This window comes from Carettochelys insculpta, chromosome 21 (assembly GCF_033958435.1).
Source record: "Carettochelys insculpta isolate YL-2023 chromosome 21, ASM3395843v1, whole genome shotgun sequence".
In the NCBI taxonomy this organism is placed as follows: domain Eukaryota; kingdom Metazoa; phylum Chordata; order Testudines; family Carettochelyidae; genus Carettochelys; species Carettochelys insculpta.
In genome coordinates this window covers 21,356,440-21,380,113 of record NC_134157.1, presented here as the reverse complement: position 1 = coordinate 21,380,113, position 23,674 = coordinate 21,356,440, and the positions used below count along the sequence as shown (strand labels likewise).

Sequence of the window (23,674 nt, the reverse complement as noted above, 5' to 3'; positions counted from 1 at the left end):
AAACCTGCAATCACCCCAAACAAACAAACCCCTTGTAACTTCTTATAATGTCTTGGCAACAAAAGTGAAAAATTATATATTAAAAGTGTAGGCTTTCCCCTCTTTCACGCCCCCCAGATTAAATACCTTTTAGGGTTATCAAATTTTGGGCTTTAACTTTGCATTTCCTCTTCTCTCCCATCCCTGTCTTTTATCCCCTCCTTTATACATATTTTTAACTAGCTTGCTCCTGTTTATAATATACGATTCAGGGTGAGTTGTGTTTACTTAAATGACTAGCAGGAGGTACTGCTAGACTGTCTTCTGCTAAGGTACGCATCCACTTACTGGTAATTTCTGTTCCTAATAGAGGGCAATACTACAGTGTGACTTATGCTGTTTCTGGTGGAATTCTTACATTTGGAACACTAGTTGCCATAGTTACAGTGGCATTTTAGAATGGGTTTGTTTCAGTAATACCGCTATACCATTATACAAACAGCTAAACTGTATCAGCCTAATGCTGTAAAGTTTTCTATGAACTAGCTATTTTTAGGAAATGTACATTGTCCTGGATTCAGCATGAGAGAGGAAACAATAAGGATTTCTTTCACAGACAACGCTGTCAATCATTCTCAGCCTTTTCCCAATATATTTTCTGTTAGACGTTTGATGTAGTTTTAAAGATGAGTTAAAATGCTTTTCTTAAAAGGAATATAAAACCCAGTTTAAGATCTCAATAGCTATATGTGTTAGAAGAACAAATTAATATATTCTAAAGCAAATATATTCAGAGCCAAATTACTTCTTCCTGGTATCTACTAAAGCTGTAATCCTATTTCACATGTTGCAAACGGTATTCTTCCTTGCAGCCCAAAGCATAGCATTTTCTTGCACTCACATTTCTGTTATAGGCTTCTTTTGTCCGCTCTTGTAGGAGGAACACGGTCTAAGCAGTAAACGAACTTTCAGTTTATCTTTTAATAACTTTTTCTGAGGCACAATTGCTGCAGTGTAGCCAGCCTAATCCACTGTAACTTTGTGTGTGAATATAGCTTGTCTTTATTGCTTAAAGTATGATACAAGCATTTGCATACAAGGTTGCAGTGATTTAGCCAAATTAACGAAACGTCGCACCTCTGGTAGAAAGGAGCGCAAACTGTATGTGTGGACAAGCCCTGATGGATCGTCATCTCTGTGAGGTTCTGCTGCTTTGGGAGAGATGTGGGTGGAGGCAGAGGAAGGACAGCGGAAGAATGACTGACAGGCTGTGTATGTCTGACTTTGGTTGTGGTTTTACTCTACTTTTGTTAAAAACTTGTGTCTGAATAAGGGCAAGTCTTCTAATACAAGAGTGTCTGGATACTTCCCCTGCAACACACACTTTTAACATCCCGTTTTTGTAGGGGATTAGAGAATACGACAGTTATGTAAATCTTACTTTTTTAACTTGGCTTAGAGTATTGTGGATTTTTATCTGTATAACCATACACAGATAAACATATTTGATTCTTTGATTCTCCCCTTCCTGTCTTCATTACTGTGACTTGGGTAGGATTAACTTAGGACCTATCTCGATGGGCAACTTACAACTGGACTTTCAGGAATAAAATGAAGACAGTCCTGTCTTCTCCCCAGATAGTGTTTGGTAGTTCTGGCAAACTGGATTAAACCCCATTTTACCAGATGCGGGAAATCAAACTCTGGCTGGGCTGATCTTCCTGCAAGTGTAGTCGTGCCCTATGAGTAATACAAATGTGAAGGATTGTTTGAAATCCTGTAGTTTGGAAGATGACTGAAAGCCAAGGGTGAAGTGCTTTGCTTTAACTTGCAGCGATGGGCCATGACAATATGATCTGTGAGAGATAATCAAATCAAAAAAGCAGTCAAGTAGCACTTTAAAGACTACCAAAATAATTTATTAGGTGATGAGCTTTTGTGGGACAGACAGACCCAGTTCTTCAGACCATAGCCATACCAGAACAGACTCACTATTTAAGGCACAGAGAACCAAAAACAGTAATCAAAGAGGACAAATCAGAAAAAAAAGATCAATGTGAGCAAATCAGAGAGTAGAGGGGTATAAGGGGGGGAGATCAAGAATTAGATTAAGCCAAGTATGCAAACGAGCCCTATAGTGCTATTCAAAGGGAGACACGGTATGTTCTGGTGTGGCTATGGTCTGAAGAAGTGCGTCTGTCCCATGAAAGCTCACCTAATAAATTATTGTGTTAGTCTTTAAAGTGCTACTTGACTGCTTTTTTGTTTTGATAGTATATAGACTAGCACGGCTCCCTCTCTGTTACTGTGAGAGATAATGTGCTTGTCTTGCTGGTTAGTAACCAGAAGGGTCTTGTCTACCACTTTCAGCTGTGATTGACAGGCCACTTGGTCAAAGTTGGTTGAATAAATGAAGCCAAATTATTTAAATATACTGTAGGGAACAATAAAATTAAAGCTGAGTGAAGAATGACTATGTATGCTAACGTTAGTCAGAAAGATGGGGAATGATTCTGAGAGCTGGTAAATTACATTCAAATTTGAATATTGAAAACAACAAATAGTAAAGCAATGTTACTTTCAGATGTGGGAATTCTGAATAAAATTACAACAGCACCAGCTGCGTCTTGGCTAATGCACGTGGTGGAGCTCACAACATGCATTGCAGAATTGCAACGTGCATACTGCTTAAGCAATTATTAACACCTCTACAGCGGGCTGTCAAACTTAGTGTGTCAGATTCTGGAAATGAACATGATATGCCAAATAAACTAATGGGCATAAATTAAGCTTGCACCTTCAATTTATTCATCTCTCAGTAAATTAGTCCTTCAGCTAGACACAAACAGGAAAATGGAAGAAGCATATGCCGAAGCATTGGATGTAGTAGCATAAAACATTCTATTTGTCTACCAGCACAGCAGCAGAAAAACAGTTTGAAATTCTATGGTTGCAAAAGCTGATAGGAAGCCAAAAGTCACTTAGCTTGTCCGTAATATGATGGAAAAGACTGATGTGACCTGTGGGACACAGTTTAAATTATTGGCTTCCTGTCAAGGGTAGGAAAGACTTGTCAGAACAGTTTGACTGTGATTGATTATTAATTGGGTAAGAGTTGTGACAACAAATCTGTTCATTTTTAAGCTCTGTTTGGTTTTGTTCAAAGATCGTTTTACTCAGACTTGGAGAGCAATATGTAAATGGCTTGAAGACTGAAGATTAATTGTTTGCAATCTCAAAGTTGATTTTTACTGAACGCTCTGGGGTTCCGATTCTCTTGTCATTTCAGCCCAAGGCATCAAGGAAGGGAGAAGGATGGCTATAGCCACTTTCATGATCAAATCCTGTGACTGTTGTGTTTATGCCCAGTGCCTGGCATAAGTTAGAGACCACAGACTGCTTACACCCGCTATCCATAAGTATGGGTTATTGTTAGGGTGTAAGAGATGCCTCACAATGTCCCCTTTTCCCTCTCTGTCAGGCAGGCATGGAAGAAGATTAATTGAAACTTGTGAAAAGGGATAATTAAAGCTGGGTTTAGCTGCCACAGAGGGCCCAAGGTTCCTATTTGTTTGTTAACTATATTCTAAAGTTTAAATCATGGTTTAGACATCAAAGAGCCAGTGGCATTTCAGAAGAGTAACGGTGTCAGACCTACTTTGGGGTAAACCTGGACTTTGATTTCCTTAAATACTTGGTTTGCTGAGAGTGAGGGAGTCCCTTTCCCTTCCATACTATTGAGTAATGTTCTGGTGGCAAAACAGCAGCCATGTTCCAGGCCTGATGTGCCTACACTTTATCCATTGTGAAATGGTTTCTGCACAGTATTTGTAAAGTGCTTTGATATCTTTCATAGATGAAAAATGCTATATAAATGCAAATTTCATTCACGTCATTTCAATTTTGTTTAATAAATAAATAAATTGTTCCAGTTTTCGCAGGAAGGGCAGTCTGAGACCCAGCAGAGATTTCTATTCTGAATATACCTGTGGAGGGACAGGTTAAGGCCACTGATTGTCTTTCAGAGCCTAACAGAATTAATTTTTCTCTTTGCAGTCTGAATAATAATGAAATGAGACAAGAACTTTCTAGCTCTGTTGTGTTGTGCATCTTATTCTATGAATTAGGAAGTGGTGAAAGAAGCATTGATAAATTAGTGTTTTGATTATTTTTTTAAAGCTATTTTCTAAATAAACTAAAATTTTAATTAAACTTGCCAATTAAGGAACAAATCCACCAGAAACATTCCAAAAGTTATTTTTAAAGCTTTTTTTCTATAGCTATTTAATACATGTCCTTACTAATAAGGATTTCTTTTATGGAGGGAAATTAAAGTTAGCTCTAAACAGCCATAGAGATTGCTTTAGTATGTTGAGTTTAGTAAGGTTTCGATGTTCTGTTTAGACTTTTTTTTTAATAGTTAAATTGTTTAATGTCAGAGGGCATTAAGGATGCTAACATTTCACAGGATGGAGTCCTAAAAGTACTATGACTGGAAGCACAAATATACCATGTTTGTTGTGAATTGATTTTATTTCTACATACAATATCTTGTGACTAACTCTCTATAGCCGTGTCTACACGTGCACGCTACTTCGAAGTAGCGGCACTAACTTCGAAATAGTGCCCGTCACGGCTACACGTGTTGGGTGCTATTTCGATGTTAACATCGACATTAAGCGGCGAGACGTTGAAGCCGCTAACCCCATGAGGGGATAGGAATAGCTCCCTACTTCGACGTTCAATGTCGAAGTAGGGACCGTGTAGTCGTTGCGCGTCCCGCAACATCGAAATTGCAGGGTCCTCCCTGGCGGCCATCAGCTGAGGGGTTGAGAGACACGCTTTCTCCAGCCCCTGCGGGGCTCTATGGTCATCGTGTGCAGCAGCCCTTAGCCCAGGGCTTCTGGCTGTTGCTGCGGCAGCTGGGGATCCATGCTGCATGCACAGGGTCTGCAACCAGTTGTCGGCTCTGTGTATCTTGTGTTGTTTAGTGCATCTGTGTCTGGGAGGGGCCCTTTAAGGGAGCGGCTTGCTGTTGAGTCCGCCCTGTGACCCTGTCTGCAGCTGTTCCTGGCATCCTTATTTCGATGTGTGCTACTTTGGCGTGTAGACGTTCCCTCGCAGCGCCTATTTCGATGTGGTGCTGCCCAACGTCGAAGTTGAACGTCGACGTTGCCAGCCCTGGAGGACGTGTAGAGGTTATTCATCTAAATAGACTATTTCGATGTCGCTACATCGAAATAAGCTATTTCGATGTTGCGTGCACGTGTAGACGTAGCCTATATGACATGTTTAATCAATGGCACCTACACTGATTCACAGGATGAAGGTTAATAGCCCTGGGGGGTGATTTAGATAAAATCAGTTTTATTAATTATTCCAAAACAATATTTTGATTTATGGGTTACATATTGTATGTTTGGGAAACCGACCTCATGAATATAGCTCTTACAAGGACAATTTCCCCGCATTCGATATGTGCATTTCTATATCATATGCTAGGAGTGAGACACATCCAGCTTAATGTGCTTCATCAACTGGTAGTATTAATGACAGGTAACTTCTTTTTTATTTTGCTTCTATATATAGCCTGGATTCTGTAATCTCCCCTCCAGCTCATCTAATGAACTGTGTTTTACCCACAAAAACTCATGACCTAATAAATTTGTTAGTCTCTAAGGTGCTTGTTGTCTTTAAAGTTACAGACTAACACAACTAACCCTCTGAGGTTTTCCTGCTGGAGTTAACTGGCTGAGGTTGAGAGGCTTTGCTCCTCTCTTTAAAACCCCGGTTTTACTGCATCACTTAATTTTTTGACTGAGCTTGCTGATAGGATGATAGGATGCAATAGTGCAGTGTAGATAATTGTGGTAAAATGTACCTTTGATATGTGTGAGTGGGTAACAGTGTAGGGAGAATTTCTGTGCTTTAGCTGATAAATTCAGGTAAATGTGAGCTTGCTTATTTGATTCTTTAACTTCAGTTATTTTCTTTTTAAAAAGAATGTTAACATCTGGGAAAAAATGACAAATATGGGCTTCTCATTTGTTCTTTCCATGCTTCCCTTCATTGAGCTAAAAAGCTGCCAAATAGTACAAATAGGGCCCTACCAAATTTATGATCCATTCTGGTCAATTTGCCACGGAATTTGAAAATTAGTTAAGTTCACCTTTGCAGATGTTTACATTTGAAATTTTATGGTGTTGTAACTGGGGGGGCCCCAACCCAAGATGGGCTTGGAGCAGGAACAGGCATAATAAGGTTGGTGGGCTGGATCCTGCCTGCCAGATCTTGCAGTCGGGCCTGTAGCCTGCCTCACCAGGATTCTCGGGCATGAAACACCCGCCGTTGCTCTGAGTGGCTCTCTGCTCCATCGTCTTCTCTACGCTGTGTACCAGAGAGTGTGAGGCTTCGCACACAGCTCCTACCCCAGGGACAATGGGAACTGAGAGATTGTGCTGGGAGTGGAGACAGCATGCGAAGCTTTCCCCTTCAGGTGCATGGCATAGAGAGGCACAGGAAACAGCCAACCACTTGCAGTAGTGTGGGGCTGTGGCAGAAAGGAAGCCTGCCTGAGGATTCCACTGGGCTGCTGGCCAGGATCTGCCTAGGTAAGTGCTTCCTGGCCAGAGCCTTTATCTAGCGCCTCATCCCCTCTCACACTCCAACTTCCTGCCCCAGATCACCACTCCCTCTTGCCCCAGGTTATCACCCAGGTCACAACTTGCACCCAGACTCTGTGTCCTCTCCTATTCCCCTTCCCCAGGCTAGAATCCTCTCCTGCATTCATACCTTCTTCCTTACCCTTCAACCCCTCCTGAACCCCAATCTCCTGCCCCAGGTCACCACCCAAACCTGCACCCTCATCTTCGCACTCGAGGTCACAACTCCAAACCTTGCACTCCCTCCTACATGCGTCTCCCAGGCCAGAATCCTCTCCTGCACATACATTCCCTCCTGGATCCTACACCCAAATGCTCTGCCCCATTTCACAGCCCTGTCCTTCATCCCAATGTCCTTTCCAGCTCCATATCCTTTCCTGCACTCCAGCCCTCTACTCCAAGCTCTCTTCTGCACCCAGCTTCCATCCCAGAGCCCAGAACCCCTCCATAGAAAAGTGCAGCCCTTGACCACATATCAAATCTTGGAGTGGCCACCACCAAAAATTATTGTACCCACCTGTGGGTTGGAGGGTCACAGAGCAGTAGTAGGATATGTGTGGACGGCCTCACTTCTGCGATGAGCCCAACTGCTGCAGTGGAGCTTCCTGTGACAGGGGGAGGCAGTTGGGGGTGGGTCTGATTTCCCGCCTCACCCTCAAGAGTGTGGAGCAGGTGAAGATTAAGTCCAGTCCCTCCCCAGCCTGGGGCTAGCAGCTGGATCCCAGTGAACACTAAGAGCCCCTGGCTAATTTGCCCTCAGTCCTGCCTCTCCCACACATACAAGAGCTAGGTTTCTCCAGGGAGGGCTTATTTCATAGTCCTGTTAGGCTTTATCCAGCCCTGAATTTGGCAGGGCCCTAAGTATAAATTATAGTTGGTACTTGGTTGATACTGAAAAGTATAGCACATCTGCTTCACTTTGTATTTTAGAAATAGATTTTTATTTATTTAAAATCAGATACAGTCTGATTTTTTTCCCCATCTTTGCAAAGCGGAGTTTTAAAAATTATGTAGATCAACTGCCTTTACATTTAAACACGCTGTTCTGAGCACTATGCTGTAAGTTTTTGCTCTGACGTCAAGCATACGATTCCATTTGGTTAAAAAGATGCAGTCAACGTTTGGAAAAAAGTAATACTTTGATTACCTTAAATTTCTGTGATTATTAATGTATACATGTCTAGAGTGTAGTTAGTCTATTACATTTTAGCAGGAATTATTTCCGAAAGAATAGTGGGAAAGGAGCCCCTTTTTTGTCTCATATTTATCCAGACAAAGAAAGTTGAATAAGTTTTTAAAAACCTTTTAATTCACACATTAGCCAGTGCCCCAAATTTGATAGTTTGCAACCCTCTATTCCAGCTGAAGTTGGGCCCTGGTTGTAAAGCTTGGACTTTTCTGATGTCCAGAATATTGCTCTCTGAGGGTTGTATCCTTTTATGCAAACTTTTACAAAGGTTAAAAACTTGTAAGTGTCACCGTTCTCTTTCAGAATCTGCATTATATCTTTTTTTCCCCAGTTTCCATATGGTCGGCGCTTACCTTGTGATATCTATTGGCATGGGGTATCGTTTCATGATAATGACATATTCTCAGGTCAAGTCAACAAGTTTCCAGGTAATTCATCTTGTGCTTGAAGTTAAATGCTTTTAAATGGTTTTTCATGCTGTCTGATTCATTCATCGACCTTATTGGTGATATGCTCTCTTTTGTAGGCAGCTACCACTGCAAAATCTGAGAGGTTTCATCTTATTTTGATCAGAAGTCTGGAGTTCTTATACTGATCCCAGTAAATGGTTGATTATCTGTTTCATGGTCTAGAAGAGCATTTGCTTCTTGCATAGTTGTGATTACAGTTGCAATAAGAAAGGCTTAAATAAATGCTATCTTTTGTTACTTTTGATCTTTCTTGGACCTTTTGCCTAGATTGCATTCAGTCTTTTGTGCTCTCCTATTGACAGTTGTGAGCAGTTAAAAAATATCTAAATTCTTGGATGTGATCATGATAATCAGTAGAAATAGTTTATAATACAGTGAATTTAGAGCCAGTGATTTTGATAAAGTAAAAGGAATACAAAAATTAACTAGAAATTGCATAAAGTTGCTACTGAAAGCCTTCATTATTCAGAAGGTAAATATGAAATTAATCCTGGCTTCATGGCTTCTCACAGTGGGAGTGGACCCCAAAGCTCAACTAATGCCCAGATAAAAATCTCTCAGGTCAGGTTGTGGTCCCATCTAAATGAATAGCAAATCTCCTGTTGTGTTCATCAGTAGAGGATCTGATTCACAGTCAGTGCCCTTTTTGTTTAAAAAAAAAAAAAAAAAAAGGAATCAGTACTCAGCCAGCTCCCTGCCCCCAACCCAGCAATTCCATATCTGGGGCTGCAGAGGTGCCAGTACTTAGTACTGGCACGAAAAAGCATTGTTCACAGTATACCATGTTCTTCATTTAAGAATAGTAATATATCGAAAAAAAGTTGTTGAAACTGTAGATGACGCTCCTCCTGACTCTTGTTATTGGGCATGTTTTCTGAATCAGTAATAGAGATTTAGTTAGCATATGGTTGAATTCTAGAATGGGTGACTCAGGTTCTTTGTGGATCAAGAGTATAACAGGATATTAAGAATGTTTTGAAGAGTGGAATAGTTCATATATACAACATTAACTTAGGGAAACCTGATCTTTTGGGTTGTGATTCAAATAATTTAAACAATTATGTTGTATTTTGTAACGTTAATAAAATGCTATTTCTTAAAAGCTTTTTCTATTAAAATGCTGTTTTGTGTTGAGCTGTCTTCCTTCTGAGAAAATATTTTATATTGAGCTCTGCCTTGGTTCTGGGAAAATCTTAAAGCTGACTTCCTTAAATGGATTTTTTAATATTGAAAGTTCAGGTCAACGCTCATTTTCTTATGGCTATTCTACTTTTTAAAGATCCCTTATTTCTTATTTAATCCCATTATAGATCTTGCTGAATAAGAACTGAGAGCTTAGGTATTGACTTTTCTAAATCCGTCACTTCAGATATATTGCAGTTGTTAGTATACCCTGTGAATAAGAAACCCCATATAAAGAACTAAAGAGCATTGTAGACTGGGTTCTTAATAAAAAACATTTCTGAAAGAACCCTTCTTCCTATTTTGTTTCAGGAAGAGGGGTTCTTTAAAAATGGTTTGTTTGTTTTTTTCAAAAGAACCCCATCTACACTGCTTTTTAATTTTTTTAAAGTCTCTTCCTAAAACGTGATTGGAAGAGATTATGGAAATAAGGCACGAGATTTGTAAATCAGCACTTCATTTGCATTTTTGATTTCCCTCATTTGCATTCCTCTTTCGAAAGAGGGATGTAGTGTAAATGCAGCCTAAGTGTTTAAATTAAACTAAATTTAAGTAAATGACAGGAGACAGTTTAGGAAGCTACCATTCTAATTGTCTGAAGTGATTTATGTCCCCTGTTTTGTCTCTGCGACCCTGGTAAAGATTCCAGACTGAAGCAAAGACTTGGATAATGCTTGGACAAAAATGCTCCTTCCTTTAGTCCCACTTATGTTTTGGTTAGCTGCCTTAAAGCTTTTCACATGATATGTTGCTAAGTACAGTGTAAAATAAATAAATAAAAAACTACAAATTGTTCAATACTATTATTAGTCACAAATCTTTAGTTTATACATTGAAAACAATGGCCAGAGCGCACAGACATAGGGTAAGTAACACCACATGGCTGACTTAGCTTTACTGCCCAGAGCAAAGCCTAGCTGAATAATCTTGAACACTTCCAAATATTTCTTTATTTTCTCCAGGCATGACAGAAATGGTGCGTAAAATTACCTTGAGTCGGGCAGTGAGGACAATGCAGGATCTCTTTCCTGAAGAGTACGACTTCTATCCCCATGCCTGGATTCTGCCAGAAGAGTTTCCCCTCTTTGTCGCAGAGGTAGATCAGTTTTCTCCATACCCTCTGAATAATGTTGTCAGTAAAATATTTGTGGCCCTGCCATTCTTCACTTGCTTCTTCCATATTGGTTAGACTATTTAAAACCACATTTGTATTCCACAACATTTATATTTATCTTTCCGTTTGTCTCAGATCAGACCTAGTTTAGTTGAGCTTCTTGGTTATTTATTCTCTAGAATGAATATTAAACAACTGTGCAACCTCCTCAGCAACCAAAAGGATATCTGAATGGTAAACATAGCGGAAATCTAAATGCCTTTCCCCAGCATATTTTACTGAGCTTAGAAGGAGTCAGTGGCAGGAGGTTCTGAGACTGGACTCTGTGGAATGTGACATCTCACCAGCATCATTTTCATTCAGGCCTTTTTAGTATGCTCCGTGTGTTTTATATGAATGCTTCCAAGGTGTCTCTCTTAATCTGTGTTGATGTTTATATATACTGACAATTCTCTGGCATTTTGATTTGTTTAAATATTCAAAATGTAAGAAAACTGTTCATTTTTAATGAAACCCAGAAAGTGTTATTTTGCTTTCGTATGAATGATTTATTATTCTATTGGTAGTATTTAAAATATTACGTATTTTTATTTTAACCCTGTCTGACTCACTGAGTGCATTCTTGCATTATATAGTATCTACTCCTTGGAAAAGTGAGCAGAAAAAGGTATGGGATTTTATTAGAACTTTGCACTGTCTAGGTCACTTTTAATATAATACATTTATCAGCAGTCTAGAGAAATGCATGATCATCTTCTCATGTATACTTCTACGGAGTGTTAAGTCATGATTCCGACACTTCGCAACTAAGACACTTTGCATAAAATTAACAAGGTTCCTTTAGTATCCTCAGCTGTTGGTGTGAAACAGATTTGGAAAAGGACATGTAAATTGAAGTCAGATTAGGTATTGCAAGCACTTAAGTAGATTGTTTGGGAGTAAATTTCCCAAGTGGTACACTGAGTTGTTACTGGTGGTTGCTATAGAGTCATGCTGACCGCTGGTTCTTACACACTGATTATTTGGATGGTGCTGCAAGTGCTTATGCTGTCAGCAGGTGGCACTGCAGATAAACAAATACTGATTTCTGTGTAGGCACTCATCAATATAAAGACGGTTTTCAATTTCCATTCCAAGAAGAGCAGATGTCCAATAAAACATTGTGTGGTGTTTCCTTTGCATGTGTTCTTCCATCTGTGTTTGAGAAAAGTATCATTTTTTGTTATCAAACAATAGAGTTTATTCTGTAAGAGTTCTTATTTTAGTTAACAGGTTTGCAATGTACAAATGAATAAAACTGTATCACGAACCCTAAATGATTGGGATGAGTGCAGAGTGCATGTTTCTTGTAACTTGGAGCGCTCCTGTGGGGAATGGCCTCACCAAGCTTTGCTTTTTCAATGGTTTTAATTATTATGGGGAATTTAGTGCCAGTGTGGAGTTGTTGGAGGCTGAAGACTTATGTTTATCTGGACAGGTATTTTACAGAATGGACGTCTGCATGCACCATTTTTCCCCATCTTGTTCTCCCTGTTCCTCAGCATTAATGTAGCCCTCTAAGTGTGAGAGGACAGTTTAGTGACACCCATGGTTGTGATTTTGTGATGTGAGGTATTATCTCTTGGAACTAGGCTCAGCATAAGATTTGTCTGTTTCAGATGGCAACATAAACTGAAAGTTGGTATCCCTGAGCCATCTGATCTGATCTCCCTATTTCTTTCTGATAAGCCACCACAGCTTGCCAAAATAAAATTGCTTGTTAATTCAATTTGATAGGCAAGAACATGTGGCCATGTCTTGCATGTGTATAAATAACTGGACCTGCCAAATGCTGTCAATTTTCCCACAATTTCCATCCTCCCCCAACTCTGCATCGAGTCAGAGGATAGTGCAACCACTTCACTAACATCTTCTCTAATTTAAAAAATAATAATGGGCAAATTAACTAACAATTTGGTGCATTTGGGAAATGTCAGAAAAATGGCCTGAGCATCAATCATATGAAACTGAAATGGTGACAGGTATTTCTAACAATTTCTTTTCAGTCAGTATATATTTAACTCTAAAATATTACTGTTGTCCTTTGTAATGTGTCAGATGCCCTACCACTTCAGAGGAGCTATATCTAGTTTGTGCTGTTACCAAAACCTCTGAAAATTTTGTCTTGATCCAACATAGAATTTAAGAACTTTATCTTCACACTAGCTTCAAAGTTACAGCTTTTACATAGCCCTCTTATAGTTGCTTTCCTTGTGCTCTCCTTGAACATGATGAACAGACATAGATTTTAAATTTTTTTAATGATAATCTAATTTAGACTGCTTTTGAGGCAGAGTATAATGTAGGTTGTATTAATCTTGTTTTCTGATGTTTGAGATCTCATAAGTATGGGGAGTCTAGTCTGTGTATGATCAAATCCTACAGGATGTTTGTTTAATGTTCTCAGCTAAAATATTTCTATCAAAAAAAAAACGTGAAGGAAAACCCATAGTTGTCCCAGGTTTTCTGCCAGATCTGTATCCGGCTTCTCAGTTTCTACTCCACTTAATTTTGTCCATAGTTTTTTTACATGCTTAGAAAATGTAGACTTCTACCTACCTGACCTGACAGAAAATATTAAATATGGAGTTCTCATGTGGTGATATAAAAGAGATGTGAACTTTATCCTTTGTAGTGGCCTAAACTTCACATTTTAGGCAATAGCATAGTAATAATCATTTTCCAAATATAACCTAATTTTTCATCTCCAAACTGCACTGATGTGCTCATGAAAGGAATTTTTATTTCACTGAGATTTTGGTCATATGTGGGAGTTGTGGGGCTTTTGCTTCAGAGGGGTTTGAGATCTGTAAAGATACCTCAAGGATCTTAGCTAATGGAAGTGTCTTTACAATGCTATCCAAACAAGTTAAGTAAAGACTTATCTTGATTTAAGCCAGGGGAACAACCACTCACTCACCTCTTTTTCTTTTCCTTTTTCTTTTTTAACAAACATTGTACTGATTGGTTTGGTTTCTTCAAATCTCCAGTTAAAAATTAAAATTGAGGTGTGGATTTGTTGCATGTTTTCTCTGAATCTGAAAGGGGGTACTTACAGCTTTATAATACAAAGATCCAAAAACATTTTTTTTTTAAATAAAAGCTGACAAATCAGATACACAAGACTGAAAGCACCCCCCCCCCTCAAGTCCTGTGTATCTGATTTGTCAGCTTTTATTTCAAATTTTTTTTTTGTATCTCTGTTATAAAACCATCAGTGTTGTACTGGAAATGGTATATCTCCAGATCTGAAGTGGGTCTGCCCCACAAAAGCGCATCACCTTATAAATGATTTTGTTAGTCTTTAAGGTGCTACATGTGTGCTTGTTTGTTCTCATACCAGTGTTGACAATGGCCAGGTAACGTGTTGTTATATATATTTATATAGATAAAATCCAGACGTGTTTCTGTTTTAACAGGTTAGCCCAAATATCTGCAGAAGTTGAAAACTGATGACCTTTGTGACTGAAATGGATGAATTGTGCAAGAAGTACAGGAAAGGGAGGTTGATCTTCATTAATAACATGATAAGGGCTTTGCATTAGCAGATTTGCTGTAACTAATAATTTTAGTCTTTTTTTCTGAATTTTTAGATGGGCTACTGTGTATTTGTGGGATTCCTTTCTCATTCTTGCATTTTCTATTCTGTCCCTGATGCTTTCCATTACCATCTTTGTCTTACATGTAACAAAGGTTCTAATAAAGCAACTCTGCCTTTTTGATGATGCTGAGCATGCTGCATCTCTTCTCAGCTAGCAGGCATTAAAGTGTGATTCATCGGTGGTTTGTTTCTAGGTAAATTTTTGGCTGTGACACTGCTCTCTTTTTTTGCTGGTCAGAGAAATGAGTTGTTACTGTCACGTTTGATGGCTTGATCATAGAGGATGGAAGCTCGGATGGAAGCTCCTTGCTTGAGGCCTTTGACAATAGCAGGTTTGGAGCACCTGCCTTAATAGAGCTGTTATAAAATATTGGCTGCTGTATGCAAGAAGCAGGTGTTTTTGTTCAGAACTTAAATAGCAGTTGAAATGGTTGTTTAAAATCCTTCACTGCAGAAGCGGGTTGCCACTGTATCAAACAGCGGGTCTCTCCAAAAGCACTTTCCTCTTCAACAAAGAGCCTGTGCAGCAGAGTAGAAAAAGCCTGAGGCAGAAGCTGCAGAAATAGGGAATGGGAGACAGAAAGATTGCCCCTGTCTTTTTAACAGAACAAAAGCACATGTCCCTGTGTGCGTGCGTGCGTGCGCGTGTGCGTGTGCATGCACATATGCATAACATTATAGCAGGGGGTTTAATGTATGAACCTGACCCAGTACCCCTTGTGTGGCATTAACTTTCTAACATTGAATAAAAAATGGGACTGTTCTTGTGGGAAACTCTATTCTGTAATTTAATATAATTGAGAAGAAGGTTATTCCCCTGTGGATAAAAGCAGAAGAGGCCAAATTCTGCTTTTCTTATTCTCTCAACTAGTCCCATTAATCTTATTGGACTTTGTCCTCAAGCAGAAAACATCTGATGTCCATTGCCTCCTTAACCCTAACCCTTGTGCCTTTGAGTGACCAGCTATTTTGGTAAAGGACCTTTCAGTCCATTAAGATCAATTGTCCCTGAGAAAATCTCTGATTTAAATAATTAGATTTGAATTTACACAACAGTGAGGAGGAAGACTAGTGTGATTCTCAATACTGCAGATGAGTCATATGGAAAGAAGTCTGCACTATCCTCCTGAAAACCTGAGGGGTAGTATAAGAGAAGTAATGGAATAACTAATGAAGCCTCTAGAAATGGACAGTCACTCCTGAAATTCTGTGACTTTCCTTGTGGTAGCCAGCCTTCTGCTATGTCCCAATTTTCTTTGCTCCCAGCAGTACCAGGACTAGTTGTGGAAATTGATCCACTTTACTGTGCCTTGCGGTACCAATTAACAGAGAAAAACAATCCCAGAGCAGTGCTAGAGAGAGGGCAGACTACTGCTGCGAAAACATGTGAAACTATGGCACTAGCTACTTCCTGTGTAGTGCTAGTTTTGTTTATCATGACAATTTAATTCTGCCTCTTTCATCTCTTACTTGTTTTTTGGCTTGACGATACAAGAATTCAAGCAAAGAACAGAGCCTATTCCTGGTATTTCAAGAATCTGTTTTTTAAAGTATCTTGATCTGCTGGATTTCCTGCATATAGACAATTCATTTGATCCTCTGGATCTCCTGTGGAGTAGACACTGTGGTCCGATGCAGTATACCTTTCATTTACTTTGGCTGCCCCAAATTGTTTAGTGCTCCTTTGCCTGTTGTGTTCTAAATTTCATGGTCTCTTTAATACTTTTTCTCTTTAACACTTTTTAAATTAAAATATTTGTGAATTTAAGGCTCATAAATGTGAGTAGATTTTCAGCATTGTGAACTGTAGCCCTTTCAGTAGATCATACGTGGTATTGACAGAAGTAGTGAGGTCACACGTTGGCTCTGCCTACGTACCTCAACCCTGAGCTGCAGGTATTTCAGTGTGAGAGAACAGTTCACTCTCACTCAATCCTTAGTCTTTGTGTTGAGGCTGTCAACAAGGTTGCCAATGAAAGCCAGCTTCTGGTAGTTTTAACGCATTCTTGAGATGTACAGTAAGGACCCAATTGTTGAGTGCATTTACAATCCCAAACAGCCTTGATGATTGTAGTAGCCATTAGGTATCAATGATGCTGGCTGGATTTCAACTGCTTATGTACATGTGAAAGATTCCTGAGTCCCCCAGTTCCCATATAGTTTGATATAACCTCAGCATGCTCATGAATTCTGAAGCATGTCAACTTTACTTCCATAAAATATGCGTGTGCTCTTTCCATGCCGTGTAACACTTTGTAAAGCATGCTATAGTTTTGAATGTTTTATTTTAGATTCCTTTGAAGCTTTCCTGCTCCTTTGTCACAATTTTCATTGTCCTCCTTGAGGCCTGGCATTTTCTGTGGTTTGGTATTATTGTGCTGTATGGTGAAAATAAAACTTGTATAGTAGGAGTTATTGATGCACCATGAGGGATCTATCTATCCAGATGATATTGTGAGATCCTCTCAGTGACCTAGTTACTACTTTCTTGGTTTGTCCTCTTACATAAAAAGACAATGCCTATAAAATGTAATGTCGTTTCTTAGGAATGGAATGAGTGCAATTTTAGATGGGATGACAGCTCTCTTCTGTGAGGTAAAAAGAGCTTAATTATATTGGCAATGAGTTGTCAGTGTCCTGTTATATTCTGATTCATTGCATCCAGTTGGGACTGCTAGATTCCACACACTGATTACTAAATGAATGTATCAATTGACACATGGTGTCAATTAACCCTTTAAAATAATCCCATTTGGTCCTGTCAGCATACCACAATCTCTTGGAAGAGAGGGGGTCTGATTTTCTTATAGATGAGATCATTTGTCCTTTAGGAGAAAATTTTTTTCCTTCATGCTGACATAAAAAAATACATTTATTGATGCTGGTCCAAGAAGTTTTTAGTTACCATAGAAGTCTGTGTTGACGTCTTCTCTCATTACACCCAGCATTGTTAATGCAACCGAAGTTAAAAGCCTGCTGATGCTATTGTGTGGAAATTACAGAGAATCAGACAAAAACTCCAAATCTATTTACCTTCAAACTTTGGGTGCATTTGGGTCCAGATCTGAGCTTTATAACTCCCTTTAACTGTCATTACTGCTGTTCTACACTTGTGCAGAAATGGAAGCTTTTTGCTGCATAACTGGCCAGCACTTTCTGCCTGCTTTATTTGTGCTTTGGAGCGTTATAGATGACCGGTGGGATTTGGAAGGAGGTTTCAGGTTCTGACAAAAGCACCAATACTCCACGGCTAATGATAGCATAAAAGGGCTATCAGAGTGGCTGGACTTTTGAAAGGGAAATGGGCCCTCAGTCCACTTATGACAAGATAAGTTAACCTCTTCAGGTGGTTAAATGAAGAGACCAGGGTTGAAAATAGAAGGGAGGAAGGGACAGACTTCCTGCAATGGTCCCAGGCCAGAGGAGCTCAAGTAGGAGCTTGATACTCCAGTTAGAAGAGCTGGACATGGCAATATGCTAGAACCCTGGGGAACTGCAGCTGGCCGAAGACAAGCAGCTCCAGGTGATTGCTGCAAGGAGTAAAGGGGCAATCTGAACTGAATCCAGGGCCAGGGAGCAGCAAGGGTGTTATTTTGGGAGAGCAGGGGGACAGTGGCCATGCATACCAGGATGCCGCTTGCTCTTCTCCCCATTCCCCTGACTATCAGGAACTGAGGGGAATGTACACAGCATGTGTAAATTACCTCTCTGTCCCCTCCCCTCATCAGTCATGAGCGAGAGGCATGAATGCAAGCCGTGTACTTTCTCCTTGCTCCCTGATAGTCAGGACAATGGGAAGAAGAATAAGCAGCATTCCGGAAAACAGGGCTGCTGCTTCCCCTGTCCTCCTGAAATGGTTCCCTTGGGAAGCCGGGCTTGGGGCTCCTGTACCAAGGAGAGAGAGCTAGTTGAATCTTGGGAACTGTGGCCAGCTGGCATGAAGTATTTGTGTACATTTGAGATAGTAACATTGAGCCCTCTCCAGAAGAGGAATGTTTAAAAAAAGCTGTGGGCTGAGTGGATTATTGAGAAGCTCCAAAGAGAGGGAAACTGAAGCAGGGTGCTGCAGAGCCACCTCAGCCATGTGGGGCTTTGGGAGGTGGCTGACCATGTCACATGGGGATTTGGAGTAAACCATGGCCTGTATTCTCCCTGCAGGTCTACAGTACAGAATCAAAGATTTCCCTTGCATGATGACTTGCCTGATGCATCATGGTGGCCTAGGTATCAGTCAAAGAAGTGTTAGAAGTAATTAGGATTCATGTTACATACTTATTCTGTACTGTAAGCAGAAATGACATTGCTGCACTGGGAAGAATCTGCAAAGAGGACAGCTGGTTTACCAGCAATGCTCTTAAGACATGTCTACATAGGGACCCTTAGGAAGTCAATGTGCATAGATAAAAACATGTTAATCCCATGTAGACTGGTCTAATTCAGGAGCAAAGTGGCCTTCATTTTCTGTAACTTAGTCTTATTTGGATGAGAGCTTTCACACAGAGAGTGGGAGTGGCAGGGCAATTAATGCATTTTATGTGCATTGTCAAATCATACCTTCAGTTGATTCAATTTAATTTTTCCTGAGTGTCCCCATGTAGACATGGCTTTAGTAAGCTCTACAAGGTCAATTTTCTTTCATCACAGATACAAGTTTTGTAGCAAGGTGCTGCCATCAGTGGCACCAAAATGATCTGTAAGTATCTGCTTTATAAGGGACACTTCCTAGGGTTAGCCTACATTACGTGGAAGATAGACCTTCTCAGGGTCAATCTTCTGGAGTTGGATTTTGCACACCTGGCAACTATCTGGGGTCAGTAGTCAACCCCTGTATGCCCTCGCTATAACAGGCTGTAAGGGATGTTGACAGGAGAGCTACTCCCATCAACCTCCCTCTGTGAAGCTGGCCAGGTAAGTCGATTGCAAATAAGCCCATTCTAGCTATGCAGTTGATGTAGCTAGAATTGCGTATCTGCAATCGACTTACCTGCCTAGTGTAGACCAAGCCTTAGTCCTTTTTTCCTGCTCTTCTCTCTCTACTCTTGTGACTAGCTGCTTTCCATTTTCATGCACACTAGGGGACGGTATGTGGTAGAAACGAGTACTTTCTGCACAGTAATTTCTCTTCTAGTAAGGGCATCTCAACTCCTCCATGAAGCCTCTGAGGGTTCCATGCCAGTCCCAAGCCTGGATAGAGGAAGAGCATTGTTCAGATGAGTGGTGATGCACTGACCATGAAACAACAATACAATGAAATCTGATGCCAGTATGACTAAATGATAAAAGATGCTGGCTTGGATGTTGCCTGGATAAACAAGGTCTGTGACATGAATCGAGCAGTCAGGGTTGGGTTGATAAGTTGGCTATTGAAAGAAAATTACAATTAACACATATGCTATCAATTGGAACACGGATCAGCCAAATACAGTGGGTGACTGGAAAATCAGAACTACTTCGGAAGGAGATGGAGAGATACCGATGCAATATACTTGGATTGGCAGAGATGTGTTGGCCGGCATTGTGAGAGATGTCCTGTTTTGAAATCATTTGGTCAGGGAACGAAACGAAATATGAGGTAGGAGCAATTAAATGACTTAAAAAACATAAGAAATGACTAAAGAATAACAAGAGCCCTAGAAATGATAAGGTCACGGGAGAGTTGATCAAATATGGCGACGAAAGCATGATTCAGGAAATATACTGACTATGTAGTGTAGCACGGAAAGAAGGGAAGGCACCTCAGGAATGGACAAGATCAATGCTAGTGACAATACACAATAAAGGAAGTGCATTGGAGTGCAATAACTACAGAACGATTGCCCTAACGAGTCATCTAGGCATGGTACTGATGATGATACTGACAGAGAGGCTAAGATCACAGATAGAAGAACATCTGGTGGATGAGCAGGCAGGATTCAGGTAAGATAGAAGTATCATACAGCAGATATTGGCACTAAGACTGATAGTGGAGAAAGCTCAGTGAAAGAACAAGAACATCTATACTTGCTTCGCTGATTTTTCAGAAGGCATTTGACAGTATAGATCAGAAAGTGACTTGGTTTTGGAGTCTTACGGATTGGATAGCAGACTGATACGGTTGTTGAAGGATATCAGTGACAATGCAGAGGCAGCACTGAGAACATGCGGGGAGTTGGGAAGTTAGTTTAGAATGAGTAGAGGTACGAGACAAGGAGATCCAATCTCACATAGAATTGTCATCACTCATCTAGAGACAGCGATGGACAAGATCGAGAAAGATAGAAGGGATATCTGTGCACAGGAAAAGAATTAACAATTTGAGGTTCACGGATGATATAGTTATCATTGAGGAAGATGAGGAGAAGCTAGTGAAAACTTTCAAAAAACTAACACAGTACAGAAATTGAAAAATTGCAGGTGCTAAACGAGGAAGGGAAGTGGTACAGACTGATTATGAACATAGATAAAACAAAAACAATGGTATTTGGAGATAAGGAAGTAGGAAGGAAGATCAGCGTAGATGGTATTGAACTAGGAAACGTAGAGAAGCTCACATATCTGAGGAGCAACATAATGTATGATCTAGACTGTAAGACGGAAATAATGACTAGAATGGTGAAAGCAAGAGTGAGTCTGAAGGCGATGGGTAAGATCTGGAAAAACAAAATGGCTAGCTTAGGAATAAAGCTGTGTCTTGAAAATGTGTGTATTCAGCAGCATGTTGTATGGATGTGAGACATGGATGGTAACGAAAGATTCGAAGAGAACGATGCTGGCGTTCAAGAGGAGTTGTTATAGAAAGATCCTGAGAATAGGATGGATGCAGAAGGTCACCAACAAAGAATTATAGAGGAAGATACAACCGAAAGAGAACCTACTGCAGAAGGTTATACAACGGAAGTTACAGCTATTTGGGCATATTTGCAGAATAAATGACTAGCGAAAAATCAAGACCCTGGTATTCAGCATAATGGATGGTTCGAATAGGAGAGGCAGACCCCACCAAGAATGGGTAGATGATATAGTACATTGGTGCGGAGCTAGTCTACAGAAACTAAGCCACTCTGCACTGGACAGGAAAAGATGGAAGGAAATAGTGAGAGAGGCATCAGACACCAGTGAGCGCTGAGCCCATGGTTTTTGATGATGATGATGATGATGATGATAAAGGGCATCTCTCTCTTTCCACCCGTCCAACCTGCGCTTTTTATCAAGTGAATAGCCAGCATGAATTTCTGCAAAGAAAACCTGCTGGTGTATACATTCTCAATTCTTCAGAAAGCCGTAAAGTGAAAGTACAAATTAAGAGGATTTGTCTAGATATGTAAAGTAGCTGTAAATCAGACAACACTTATTTTGTGAGGTGAATTCCCTAAACAGATTTAAATACTTTTTAATGTTTTTGTTTCAAATAACTAATTGATGATTGCTGAGTCATTCACTAGGGGGCAATGCACTTCATGCAAAACTAACACAATACAGAAACTGAAAATCTCAGAAATGTGCTAACTTGGAAAAGATACAAAGCTAGGTGTCATGCATTTCAGATTCAACTAAAGGTTTAGCAACAATATCAAAAACCATCAAACTCTGTGGATAAACCTTCCTCACTTTGCTTATTTCACACTGTGTGCCTATAAAAACAAGTAATCCATATGAACAGATTTTCCTAATGTGAAACGAAACTGCTTCTAGAAGTTGCTCTGGTCACAGTGGAAAGGCTTTTTTTGCTCCTTTTGATCAGAAAATTAGTGGTTGTGCTCCAAGCTTGAATATAGCATTGTTATAACTTACAGGAAATATTCAATTGCAAACTGAAGAACAGTGGCTATTGACCACTAGAGGCATATATAGAATATGTTATTCAGTGGGAGAAAATATTTTTGCTGTGATATGCTATAGTGTTACTATGCCCTAGCTTCACTCTCACAACCTGTCTCTTTGGTGAAAACCACTCTTTGGTGAAAAATGAACATTTCTTATTTCTGGACAGATCTATTTCCAGCAAATTTGCACTTGTCACATAGCCTGACTGTATGTATGTGCATGTCAGGAGGGGAAGGGCGTGCTGATTTCAAGGTCCAAGAGTCTGTGTGAAGTAATTCTGTGAATTTGCCCTGAACTGCATGTTATGCAACTGAAGAGATTTAGGGTACATCTAGACCACAGGTCATCAGCCTGCAGCTCCAGAGCCACATGCAGCTCTTTAAGGGATCAGTTGTGGTTCCAGAAGCTGCCGCCATGGACTCCTCTGCAGCTCTTTACTGCACCCCTGCAACAAGAGTCCTCCCCAGGCAAGGCCTGGCCACAGAGCTCACCTCAGGTGGGCTCTGCACTCTGCTGGCAGGTTGCTGACCCCAGGTATGCAAGAGAAGTCTGGGAGGTGTGCACACCCAAGCTGCACGTGGTTCTTGGAGCATTAAAATGCTTGGAGCCGCAGGAGCACTGAGAGCCACTGTGCGAGGGCATCCCACCCCAGCACTTTGAGGGAGCAGCGTGTGGCAGTGACAACAGTGGTGGCAGTGGCTCCAGCTCTGAGTTGCTGGCATTGGATTACAATGGGGGGCAGGGGTTAGGCGGGCCTGGCTCTGGAGGAAAGGAAGGGATTGGGTTAAAGTGGGGCCGGGGGGGGAGCTGGGGTTGCCTGGCTCTGGAACTGGGGAGCAGGGGTTGGCTAAAGAGGAGGGGCTGGGGTACTTAGAACATTTTTTAAAAAGGGGCACTTTAAGGGGGGGGAAAAAGATTGAATAACACTGGTATGGAGAGTTGATGCAAACATTTCCCCTTCCTGCTTAAGAGCCTATCCCTAGGAGCAGTGTTTTCCTCATCCTCATTAGCTCTCCGACCCAGGGCTTAAAGTAACTTACAATGATATGTACCAGCTACAAATTTTGTGTGTGCTGGTCTTCAAATAGGAGTTATAAAAAGTGTGGTTTGTCATTATGTATTAAGGATTGTCTCATATTCACATTCATTGCATGCTCTTGAAGTATTGATTTTGTAACTGAATTTGAAAAAATGGCTCTTCTCGCTCTTTCGGTTGCAGACCCCTGCTCTAGACTACACAGAAGATCAACGCTGTCAGGGTGAATCTTCCAGAAGTCGATTTTGCACGCCTGGTGGGGATGCACGAAATCGAACTATCTGGGGTCAGCAGTCAACCGCTGTACTCCTCAATATCGCAAGGAGTAAGGGAGGTTGATAGGCGCTTTTCTCACATCGACCTCCCTCTGTGAAGATGGCCAGGTAAGTCGATTGCAGATAAGTCAATTCTAGCTACACAATTGCCATAGCTGGAATTGCATATCTACAATTGACTTACCTGCCTACTGTAGACCTGCCCTTAGTCCTGCTGGTCTGGAGAGGAAGGGAAAATATGGAAATAGGACTTGACTTGATATATATTTGGGTGTTGGGGAAGGGTTCCTGTGATTCATGAAGAAGGAAAATACAGAGAGAGGT

General features: G+C 40.5%; 1 protein-coding gene across 4 annotated transcripts in view; it reads left to right on the top strand.

Annotated features, from left to right (window-relative positions):
- The window catches only part of TTLL11 (tubulin tyrosine ligase like 11), a 140,793-nt gene that overhangs the window by 19,010 nt on the left and 98,109 nt on the right, over positions 1-23,674 (top strand). For 2 of the 4 annotated variants that reach the window (XM_075015449.1, XM_075015450.1), the window contains exons 2-3: positions 8,162-8,258; positions 10,445-10,578. In XM_075015449.1, the coding sequence (XP_074871550.1) occupies positions 8,162-8,258; positions 10,445-10,578 (231 nt within the window). Of the gene's footprint in view, positions 1-8,161; positions 8,259-10,444; positions 10,579-23,258; positions 23,459-23,674 lie in introns of those variants that run through there. The other 2 variants (XM_075015451.1, XM_075015452.1) reach the window with 2 other exon arrangements.